This window comes from Lutra lutra, chromosome 12 (assembly GCF_902655055.1).
Source record: "Lutra lutra chromosome 12, mLutLut1.2, whole genome shotgun sequence".
NCBI classification, from domain to species: domain Eukaryota; kingdom Metazoa; phylum Chordata; class Mammalia; order Carnivora; family Mustelidae; genus Lutra; species Lutra lutra.
Window position 1 is genome coordinate 20505360 of NC_062289.1, and position 12619 is coordinate 20517978.

The window sequence follows — 12619 nt, forward strand, 5'->3', positions numbered from 1 at the left end:
AGTCCTTTAAGACTTTTTGGATAAGTGGAATTAATAGCCTTTCAATTGCAATAATAAAGACCTTGATACACACACACACACACACACACACACTCATAGGTGGTGCTATGCAGGGTTCTTCTAAGAGTGTCAAAGGAAAGTTCCATGCCAAACCACCTTTGATGAGCCACATACAGCCCATCACTTTGAAGGCGACACAGGAAATGCTAATCGCATGGATCCCAAGGTTAATCTGTGGAACCTAATCTGGTTCCATGTTGGAAGACAAAGCAGCAAATAGAGCTGTTGGGGCCCAAAGTGGACAACGAAAGTGACTTGGTCCCACTTACTCATCCAGTTTCTGACATTTAAGAAGCTCTGTTGACTGGTGAGGTCAAACATTAATAAGAAACCCATGGCATCTCTGAAAAATGCAGTGGTGAGGCTCCGGAATCTGCCAAGAAAACACAATGGACAGTTCTGGAAGTTAGCCCACAGCCATTATGAAAGCAGTATATACGACACTATTTTCCTTTGAAATGTGAAATCCCCATGGCATCCCATGGATTCTCCTACAGAATTAGAGAGTGAGCAGAAAGATGGCTGAAAGGTGAGGGAAAGGCATCTGGCTGTAGACCTTTCTTAGGACCACATCCTGGCTTTATGGCCTAGAGCATTTATGCACACAGTTTATAACATTCAATCACATGATGGCTTGCACACTCCCTTGGACTCTTTCTCTTGTTGGTTCACAGATTTCTTGTGGTCCATAATTGAAATGGAAGCTACTTTCAAATGGATACTTTAACTTATATTCTTCAATCTCCCTTGTCTGTGCCTAGAAGAAAGCTCAGCTCTTGGTAGCCTAAAAATGAATGCCTGTGATTACATGCAGAAAACCACAACTTTGGAAAACGGTGTGGAGATTCCTTAAGAAATTAAAAATAGAGCTACCCTATGACCCTGCAATTGTACTACTGGGAATTTACCCCAAAGATACAGATATAGTGAAAAGAAGGGCCATCTGTACCCCAATGTTCATAGCAGCAATGGCCACAGTCGCCAAACTGTGGAAGGAACCAAGATGCCCTTCAATGGATGAATGGATAAAGAAGATATGGTCCATGTATACAATGGAGTATTATGCCCCCATCAGAAAGGACGAATACCCAAATTTTGTATCAACATGGACAGGACTCGAGGAGATTATGCTGAGTGAAATAAGTTAAGCAGAGAGAGTCAATTATCATATGGTTTTGCTTATTTGTGGAGCATAAGAAGTAATACAGAGGACATGGGGAGATGGAGAGGAGAAGGGAGTTGGGGGAAATTGGAGGGGGAGACGAACCATGAGAGACTATGGACTCTGAAAAACAATCTGAGGGTTTGGGAGGGGAGGGGAGTGGGGGGTTGGGTGAGCCTGGTGGTAGGTATTAAGGAGGACACATATTGCATGGAGCACTGGGTGTGGTGCATAAACAATGAATTTTGGAACACACACACAAAATTAAATTTTTTTTAAAAAGTAAACCACAACTTGTTAGTAACTGGAACTGGGATTCTTTTGCAGGGAAAAAAACAACATTGGTGGGAAGATACTTTCATAAACACTGTGGGGATAAGGCTGAATTTTAGTCTGGCACCTATGTCTCATGAGGAAGAGGAAAAACACTGGAGAAAGGAGGAAGGAGAGGATGATTAGGGGAAACAAGACAAGGTCAGAGAGACGTAGTAGTTGGAGACAGAAAGCAAGAACATTCATCTCTACTGGAGGATTTTAAAGAATATACTCTGTCATGTGTTGTATAAAGACTTCTTCTCCTCTGCTCTAACCTCCTCCACCCCAAACTCTTCAGTAGAATTGAAGGTGTGCTGAGATCCACTCAATGGCAGGAATGGACAAAACCAGAGACCCCACATAGGCACCAGAGAAGGCTTGGGTTATGCTAATAACAGAAATGAATTTGGAAATGGGTTTTTAGAAAAGCACATAACTTTGAAATACAGACGATCACTTCCTATCCTCAATGTGCTCCTAATGTTTGGTCTTCCACTTTAGCCCATTTGTGGATTCTTTGGTTTCTGTGGCATTCTATTCTCAACCCCTTACTCTACGTATGTTCACTGAGTAATCTCATCTACTTCTCTGGCTCAGTTGTCACCTATATGTTGAATGAATATGTGTAGATTTGTCCTGTTCTTCATGCTGTGTCCAGTTGGAGGAAACTGAGGCATCTCTAACTTCACGAGTTTAAAACCAACCGGCCCCTCCTCCTGATCTCTTCTTCTCTCAGAGCATCACCATCATTGGGTTGACCACGGCTTCTCCTTCACCTGCTGTATACAATCACCAAGCATCTCCTGACCTTCTCATTTCTGTCCATCTACTCTAGTTTTGAGCCCATCCTCTTTCCTCTTAGTATCTTTAACAATCGTCTTAACAGGCTTCCTGTCTCCAGTTTTGCTTGGGACCCTCCCCTTCACTGATGCCTTCTTGCTGACTATATAAACTCTCTGATAAAAACATCTAAATGGTGATGCATGGCTGGATTGCTCTTAAGATAATGACTGACCTCTTCAATACACTGTCAGGCTCTGCGTGAACTGACCCTTGCTCGTCTATCCAGCTTTATCCCCTGAATACCCACAGGCATGCTGATCTTCTCTTAGTTCTTAGAAAGTTCACTCTCTCCCCTGGGCTCTCACACATGCTGTTCTTTCTGTGGGTAACCTGGCCTTCATGCTTCCTCTACCTCCTACCTCTTTAACCTGAATAAGACTCACTCACTCATACATTGTGTATGAGTATATATATCTAGTCTCAGAGGAAATAACACTTTCCCAAGCAGCCTTCCTACCACCCCCATCCAGGTTATAGGCTCCTCCTGGTGTACCTGCCCCTCACCTTTTGTTTTCCTAACACTGTCCTAAGACTTTATTGCAATTTGTTTGTTATCTGTTCAAATTCCACTCTAGACTGGTGAGCTCCAACAGGAAAGGAGTTATGTTTCTAATTTGTTATCCTTTATATTTTCATGGTCCTGAACATAGTATTTGCTTGCAAAATGTTTGTCAAATTAAGAGAAAGAAAAAAGAAAGAATAGCGAAGGATATACAATTATTAAAGATTTCAATGACTTTAGTAGAGAATGATTCTTTTAATACCAAAGCAAAGAGAATAGATATTTTAATGACTATTTCCAAATTTGATTTCTTTGGTAAGGCATTAATCATGATAATTATGAAGTACCAATAATTTTACTCAATTTTCTTCTTGTGGAATTGCCCCTACCTACCAGTTGCTGGAAGCTCACAGAGATTATAGCGCTTTTACTGAAGTTTTCTTTCTCTTTGGGGACTAGCTGTATTCACAAAATTGTCTCCCACTCAGCTACAATAGTGTGGCTAAGCCAAATGCTCTCTGTTCTCTCCCAAAAAGAGAGAGAGAGAAAGAGTGAGTGTGTGTATTTGTGGGACATATGTGTGTGTGTGTGTTTGTGTGTCTCATTTAAGGACAAGACCGTGTCCTATCCTCCTCTCATTGCCCATTGCACATGACGAAGTTTTTCTTTTATGTTAATGGTCTTTTTATTGGGGGTCAGGGGGAAAAGGCTAGCATTTATAACTTTAAATGGATATAAGTTGTAATTTTTCAAACAGCAGTGCTGAAGGTCGTGCCGAAGTCCACAACCACAGCCTACTTTCCTGGGTCCAAGTCATGGCACAAGAGGTTTTGAAAACAGAGTCCAAAGATGCTCCCTTGGTAAAGGTTTCTTTTTAAAAAATTTGTGTTATTGGTAACAGACTGATATGCATTTCACCGCAGTGCAATGCTGACAATGCTAAATCAACACACGCGGCATGGGATGAGTGTCATTGTCACCATGGGGGGGCATGGAAGTACAAGAGGGCCATTCTGTTTAGTGGGGCTACATTATTTTTAAAACATGCTTGTGTGGATCTCACAGGGTAAGCATTTCTGCATCCACAGCAACACAGACAGGACATTCTTTTTCTAGAACAGGCTCATATCCTAGACCATCCTGCTCAGCACCCTTGTTATTCCCCTTCTTCCCAAGGTGACTCCAGAGGAAAGGTAATTGATTTCCAGCTTTACTCAGCAATTTCATTCTGTCCAGTGAGTTAGTAGGGTGGGGAAAGCTGGGACCACATTTAAAAAAAAAAAAAAATACAGATCCCAGATTCACATTATTACTTTCTCCCTCACTAGGAACTAAGGCTATACCCTGTAGCCTTGAGGTTTGCATAAAGGGTTCAATTTTTAGCTCGTTCCCATGATACCAATTTAATCAATAACCATAATCTTATACAGGTTATACTGCCAGGTGTTTTTAGGCACAAGGCTGAGGTGTGAGAAACTTTATCTTGTTGCCTGGCTACACCTTGTATGTATACAGAATGCAAAATTATCAAGGGATGAATAACTTCAGTGTTACCAAGACTGTCCCTAGTTTTCCTCACTTCCCTCAGGGAGCAGCCTTTTTAGGGGGGCAGAGCAGAGAAGCCTACCATCCTGCTAGGCTGACATATCATGTGTGAGGACATATGGGAACCACATTTTCTCATATTACTTCTTCAAAAATGAATTAAATTGGTCTATAAAACATACATCTTTGTGACAACAAAACTGACATATGAACAGAAATTCTTGTGAGGAATGACTTCAGAAGAACTAGCAGTGTTGAAGAATGTGTGTAAATGGAATTCACAGTCAAAAGAGCTAACGGAGAGGGCCCGGCACCTCTCCTGGCGTTTACACTCACTGAAAGCGAGAACACTTTGGATGCATTTCAAAAACTTAAGTGTTTACAAGCATAAACATTCTAAGACATGTGATGCAGAATTTGGAGGTATGTGCTTTCTAAACATCTTCTCTGACAATCTACTGCCAATTTTTATTTAATCTGATATTGTAAAGCTTCACTAGCTTGTGGTCTTTAGTACTTTGAAACCTTGGATCTCAAAGAAACATCTTTTCATCAAATAATGCATCAGCACCTCCAGCTCTAACAAACAACCCTCTTGTCTGCTGAGCTTCTCTTGCCTTGGACATCGTACCAGAGAAGATGCTAGAAAACCGAGCACGGTCTCTGTCCCTGTAATGTTGACAATTTTGTTGGGGTAAGAAGGCCACAGGTACATCGAAGAACCACAGTTAGAGACAAAAACCGAAGATTTGCCTTCTTACAAGGTGGTACATAATTAACTGAGTAGGTTAAGGATGGTGGGATAGGTGTAGGAGTTCACAGAAAGAGGGAGTTTGTTCCAGATGGGCATTTAGAAAGGCCCCACAGAGGAGGTGGTCCATGAGCCAGGCCTCATGAAAGGAGAGGATTGCGAAAGGTAGGGAAGGAGGAAAACATTCCAGCCAGAAAGCGATGGCGTGGCACAAATCTTAGAAAATTAAGAGATACAGGACAGACAGTCTGTGCAGAAGAATGGCAAGAAATGGGAAAGGTCTTACCACCCTTTTTTCAATTCCCTCTCCAGGCTGTACTCGTAATCATGTTAACTTCCCACTTTAATTAAATTCTAGAGAAGGTTTTTTTCCCCCCATTAGAAAGTACAAAGACAACACAAAACAAGGATCTCCAGAGATAGCCAAAGATCTGATTTTTGAAATCTGTACCAAATCCGCAATGCTAGTTATTGTTAATTAACTATAAATAATTTATTTTTATTTCTTTGCATAAATGTCTATTTTGGAACAAGGAGAAGAGTTGTACAACATTTGCTTCTCAAGTCCACATAACAACATTCACTTGACAAGAAGTTTTTGTCAGCTGTTTGTAGCTAGAAACAAAGTAATTTACTATTACCGCTCTTGTCCGGCAGTGTCCCAGAGCTGAAGATGCACTTTAAATGCTTTCCCTGATGATCCATTTGGTCCTTGGGTGTTATAAACCTAAAAGATACAATTTCCATCAGTTCATATCGCTTTGGATTTTGTCAACATTCAAATTCTCTGGGTTCACTCAGCATGTTTTTTCTCAATTACTATAATCAAAGTTCATAGTGCAGAATAAATATTTGCTCTGTTTTTTCCAGAAGTATCACATATACTCTCACTTTTAAATGTCAAGTACAAGTATGATTTTCAACACAATTTAGGCATACTGCAAACTTAAATTAGACACCTTCTGTCATTTCCTCACGGAGGGAGCAAACATTAGATTTAGGACCCAAGTTCTAAGTTCGAGTATCAACCCTTCATTTCACTTCTTTTGAATCTTATTTTCTTACAGCAAACTGAGACCCACAATTTCTTCCTTCTTTACAGAGTTACTGCAAAAGAACATGACATAATGGACGTGAATGTACTTTTAAAATGGTAAAATGCTTTACTAATACCTGAATATCTTTTGCTGTGACGTGGGCTTCCAAAGTGACCTACCCAGGAAATGCACACAGAATTCCTCAATAAATTTTAACAAGATATTTCGAGTCTTCTTTTACTTGCCATTTTTTTTTAAATGCTCTTTTTCTTAATGTTTACATTTTCAAAATTATGGCCTTTTGGCTTCTAATTTAAGCGAAGCCTAACAACTTTAATACTTCATCAGCGCCCCAAAGTATGGTTTAATAGAAATGTTTATAGCGTGGTTTAGCATAAGCATGGTTTAGTAAAAATGTTCAAAGGGAAAACTTCGCAAGGACTTATCTACCTAGGTGAGTGGAGGCATTTCGGAGGGGTGAGTCACAGGAAAACACTGGAGGGGTTGCAAGCAAGGGTGCTAAGAAGACCCTAAAATATATTGATCTTCAGATGAGGTACAGGATGTATACGGAACCATGATTTAACTTCTCAACCGCGATTTCCCTTTCTTCCCCCCCAAGTCTCGAGCAAAGAGTAGATTTGAGACATCAACTAGAAGCCACAGCCATGTTGGCAATCAAGAATACCTTGGGTGGCAGTAAATCTGGCCCAGCTCATGTGTCTATGCTACGCGTCTCACATGTCACAATATCCTTACTCCTGTCATTAGCGTCTAGCATAGGAGAAGAAAGCAGTTGTAATTCTCACTTAAACTCCCTTATCTTGGAAAATAGCATGGACTGGTCTCACATTCTGTTCATAATAAGCTAGTGATTGATAGCTGAGTCTACACATAAATAAAAATGCAGCAAGCACTTACAAAGCTCATTTTCCAGCTATTTGCCAATCATTCTTTTAACTTCTCTCTGAAGAGCTGAGAAATGAACACTAGTTCTTATGGAGAAACTTAGATCAAGAGTTAAGGGTTTTGCAACCCGGATCATTCAAGTTTTGAAAGACTCCTAGAGAATTCATAGAAAACACGCCATATAAACCTGTAAATTATTTCTTTGTCCTATACGCTTTTGGAGACAGGTGATAGTGTCACTTCACATTTTTCTTGGCAAAATATTATTGATAGTTGACAACATTAAGAATATTCTCAATTGAATTAAAGTGACAGGTTATAAGTTCCCTGTGATAAAAGACAGACACCTTGTGGTGCAATAAACATAGGTTCTTAATTCTATTTTTTATGGGTGGAGGGGGGGAAGAGAAATCAGCAACAAAGTTAACATAACAGTATGGTTAAAAACTCACCACACGTTTTTCCCGAAAGTCTATTCCTACTGTTGTGATGAACTTGGGATTGAATTTATTGTCCGTGTATCGATAAAGAAATGTCGTCTTCCCCACGCCCGAATCTCCGAGGGCCAGGAGTTTGATCAGATAATCATAGTCCCCATCGGTCATAGTGATGGTCTTGGTGGGCCTGTGTAGGAGAGGAAAAATAGTAGGTTATGATAAAACTCAGTTTCCCTCTACCTTCCTTCAAAACACAACATAAATGTACATTTCAAGGTTAAAATAGTTGGATACTTCTATTTTGTCAAATTCTGAATTAACTTGCTCAAAGCAGCCTTGGGAGTAAGAGTACCTCCATTATTTCACTCAGTACATATCTTTTTACATCCTGTCAGTTCATATGGGACAAAAACTATCTGGAACCCACAATAGTCATTGCCACAATAGTAGTAGAAAGTAGCCATGGCTTTTAGTTTACAGCCAGTGCCCTTTGGGGCCAGGAAGAGGAGGATGTCACAAGAAACCAAAAAGCCGACCCAAGATGATGCAGGTAGGCTAGGGAAACATTGAAACTACATATGGGTAAGTGGAAGAGAAAAGCCGAGGGAAACATTTTGCATCTAATCATGTATAATGAGCTTTCTATTATGTGCATGCAAAATATTCCTTTTTAATTTAAAAAATTTAACAACTGAGATGACAACCTTTAAAAACATTGATTTGAAATCATTTCAAAAGCAGTGTCTAAAAATCTTCTGTTTTGAAATACCAAAGCCTCTGTTCTCCAATGGCAAATCTGTTGTATTTGGCAAACCTGCTGAATATTTTCCAGACCTTGAAAAAGGAGAAAAGCTAGTAAGAAACATGACTATGGTAATTCTGCTAGTATTTCTCCTGCCTGAAAGAATGCCATTCGCCATTTTTCCCATTGTGCTGACCTCTTATGCCTCAGTCTTAATTTCTTCTGTTGTTACAAGGACTATGGGTAAGGCCAGGGGCTAATGCCTAGAATTCCTGCACTGGTGATTACCTTTGAATTACACTATCACCTATAGAATATTTAATGAGGTTTCCACTCTGGAGGTCAGCAAAATGATTTGCCATTTGATAAAATTTTCTGGTTCGTGAGCTGTAGAAACAGGTTCATGATAGTCCCACGTAGAGGAAGGCCTGCAAAGAAGTTCTTAGAAAAGTATCTCTCCTATTATATGAAAGGGCAGAACATTTTTCCACTTCTACAGATCCAGAAAACATCATACTCCCCAGTTCTGGGGCAATTAAAATTAAATTTCAATAAGTTATCCCACAGATATATCTAAAAATTGCTAGATAAGGGGCGCCTGGGTGGCTCAGTGGGTTAAGGCCTTCTGCCTTTGGCTCAGATCGAGCCCCACATTGAGCTCTCTGCTTAACAGGGAGCCTGCTTCCTGTCCTCTCTTTCTGCCTGCCTCTCTGCCTATTTGTGATCTCTCTCTGTCAAATGGATAAATAAAATCTTATTTAAAAATTGCAAGATAATTTTAATCATTTTTTACCTGTAAGAAAATGATGTACATATTCATCACTTCAAATAAAACTTTATTTTTTACACAGTCACTTTAGTTAGTGATCAAAACTAAAAAGTTTCATGTCTTTGGATAAATAATGATGAAAATCATAATTAGGTACTTAGCAAATCAGTATCATTACATCATTTGGAAGACTGACAAATTTTTTACATTAGAATTCTTTAAAATTTGAGCTACCCTGCCACTAAATCCTGTTAAATATATTATGGATGTATGTTTCTTTAATTAATGAAGTGTTTTGAGAGCTGCCAATACATAACTTCTATGCTAAACCTCTCCTCTTCTATAGTATGCTTTCCTCACTGAGTACGACTCTCAAGGTGAATGTTTGCTGAAATGTTCTTCTATTGTCGTTGCTTTTGTTTAGTAGCTATAAAAAGTATAGTCATTGCTCAGGAAGAGTTGCTTAGCTTCCATCAACAACCAGTGTTCTTCAATACAAGGATGCAGATAGCTCAGGTACTGACCTGAAATTCTTCTTGGAAAATGTCTTCATTGACTAACTACCTAGCAGTGACTAGTTCTGAGTTCAGAAGGTTCTAAATATCCTACCAGGACTTTTTAGTTGAAGATGTTGCTGTTCCTAGTCTCTGAGTTAAATTGGTTGCTAGAGGAGATGGCTATCAATTCCCCCCACTTGGCTCTATCTGGGCCACCATCACTTGACCTTCTTCTCTCTTTGCCTCCCAAACTTGCTCATATGCAACTCCTCTGAAGGGTGATAATGTCTGTCATTTCACTAATAGAACTGGATGAAACTGCTAATTCTCTTGGGAAAGAAGGATTAAACTTATCCTGAGATGTGTGACAAAAGCTAAATTCTTCCCTGAGCACAAGTCTTGATCAGGGGGAGGAAATTAAAGGTACTGGCTGCCTAAATACAAGATAAAGTTGGGGGATACTGTGGCCCCCTGGCCTGGAAAAATGAAAATAATAAAGTCAAGAAGATATATCAGCATACTTCCAATTTTTGCTTAAAGTTAACTATGTTTTTGCAATATTTTTTGTGACAGAGTTAAGACAAGCTAAGCCTTGAGCAAATCCAATTAAATACCTCCAATATACAGTATCAGGTCCAAAAATGAAAATTTTTAAAATTAATTATCTTAGTATCTGGAGTACATACACTTAAAGCTTAAAGATGAAAAAAAAAAAAAAAGACCTAGCTTCACAAGAGGAAATATCATTGACAGATGAGTCAAATAGTTGTGTTTTTAGTTCAAACAAATCAGTAATTTCACGGGCTGTAGTGGTCTGTGAAGATTTTGTAGAGGAAGATGAACTTGTATTTAATCTTATAACCAAGGGAGGAATTACCTATGTGGAGAGAAGATACAGGACCACTGCATCGGCTAGGACTTCCCACTTGTACAATGAAACTATCACCACTTGCCAGCGACATGACCTACCAGGTATTCCAGATCTGCAATTTGTTCTCTGTTGTTGGTACATAAACTTGCCTGAGGCAATACTGACTTGCCTCCCAGTCAGGCTCTAATCCAGAGTGAACAACTGACTAACCATGGATCAGTTTCACGGTGGCTCACACTGGCTCTCTTCTATAAATGAAGGATTATGGATACTGAACAAAAATTCCACCTGAAATCAGTACAAAACTTGACACCATAGAAAACCTTTATTTAGTGTCTCCAGTAGACTCATTAAAGAAATTGACAAAGTAAACTCGGTATGAGACAGTTTGTCTTTTAAGTTGCTTTCGAAAATGAATTTTCTCATTTTTGTATCACCACTTATATATAATTATTTCGTTAGGTTCCGCTTTTACTACCATGTGATTTTCTAAGTCCTAAAATCATATGACCTTGATATTCTATCCTTGGCCTGGCAAATATGACACCACAAAGAAAAATAAAAGCCTTGGCAAAGTTTCCTTTTCCAAGAACCGAGCTAAAAAAAAAAAAAAAGATCTGGGAAGGATCAAAAAGCTGACAAGTTTAGCAGTATTTATTCCTGCACAATGATTGATGGTCTTGTCACTTCTTCCTTCTATGGATCTAAAAGTAAAGAAAAAGCCAGAAGATTGCTGTACTTCAGGAAGTATGTCTGACTCTCTCCCATTATCACTGTGTCACAAGCTAAACCACAAGAGTCAAAGGTCTTCTAGATATCAAACCCAAAGCACCATCCTCCGAGCCCTTCATGGAAGGTAAGGCGCTGGAAGAGAAGGAAAAAGAATCCAAAAACACTTGTGAGGCTCTACTCAAAGAAGAGTCTCAAAGGCAGAAGGAACTTTAAATAACCCTCCTCAGCTTACAGAGGAGAAGTCATGTGCACAAAAGTTGTGTGACTTGTGGGATGACAGTTTCTAACAACAACAACAATAAAATCCAAGACTGTTGTTCATTATAATTTGAAATGAAAAGTGGGTTAGATAGGTAGAAAGTAGAAATATTTTCATTCTATGGGGGAAGGGAATTTTCTCTGGTTATTGCCAGGAACATGATTTTCATTGTTAGACTATCTCAAATGAGGCTGCCCAGAGTTTCTTTCTTTTTCCCCCACTGCTATGCCTCATTCTTGTTCAACATAAATCTCATTTGCTCAGAAACTTAATATCCCTTGTCCACTGCTGGATCCAGAGTCCAGAACAGTTGCTGGCATGATTAGGAGAACAGTACATGTGTGTTGAGCATCGGAGCCATGCAAATGTCATAATTAATGAAATTAATCTTTGAGCAGTTGGTGGAAGTAGAGTCCCTCCAAGTTCAGGACTTACATTCTCCTTCTTTCCTCAATTGTGAAGGGAATATTTAGATTAAATGATCACTGTGGGACCTTCCAGGTCTCGCTTCCTGAGCTCATTTTTCTATTTCTATAAAAACCTTCTCAAAATAGAATACTTGTATCTTCAGAGAAGCAGTTTCAAAGAACCTAGGAAAAGAGAAAGCACAGAAGGACTGTAATTTTGGATGTGAGATCTGTATCGGCGGAGAATACATAAACTTGTCAGTTGAATAGTTCAGGGCTCAGAACTGGGCTTCTCCATAAAAGTACCCATTCACCCATCTGACACATACTCACTGGCACCTTGGAATTCGCATGATATTCTGCATGACTCCAAGGATACACACTGTTTTCTCTAGAGAGGAGCTTAACAAATGCTACAGATATGTATGGATGGCTACTCTACAGGCAGACTTCCCCACGTGATCTTAAGATATTCTTTGTGAGCTCTCCAAGTAACAATCCTAAAAATGCCGTAACAAGCTATGACCTTGTGACTTGAACTTATTAAATTGATAAAAACCAAGTTAAATTCTTTTTTTAAAAGATTTTATTTGTGGGGTGCCTGGGTCGCTCAGTTGGTTGGGCGTCTGCCTTCAGCTCGGGTCATGATCCCAGAGTCCTGGGATCAAGTTCCGCTGGGCTCCTTGCTCAGTGGGAAGCCTGCTCCTCCCTCTGCTTGCTGCCTTCCCTGCTTGTGCTCTCTCTGTGTCTCTGACAAATAAATAAATAAAATCTTTAAACA

At 39.5% G+C, this 12619-nt stretch overlaps 1 protein-coding gene across 7 annotated transcripts in view; it reads right to left on the reverse strand.

Moving 5' to 3' along the window:
- RAB27B (RAB27B, member RAS oncogene family) overlaps window positions 1-12619 on the reverse strand; it is a 155659-nt gene that overhangs the window by 8875 nt on the left and 134165 nt on the right. For 6 of the 7 annotated variants that reach the window (XM_047697924.1, XM_047697920.1, XM_047697926.1 and 3 more), the window contains 3 exons: window positions 7577-7748; window positions 5820-5905; window positions 330-433 (listed from right to left, as the gene is read on the reverse strand). In XM_047697924.1, coding sequence (XP_047553880.1) covers window positions 330-433; window positions 5820-5905; window positions 7577-7729 — 343 coding nt within the window. In that variant the 5' untranslated portion in view covers window positions 7730-7748. Of the gene's footprint in view, window positions 1-329; window positions 434-5819; window positions 5906-7576; window positions 7749-11866; window positions 12022-12619 lie in introns of all 7 variants that reach the window. The other variant, XM_047697923.1, reaches the window with a different exon arrangement.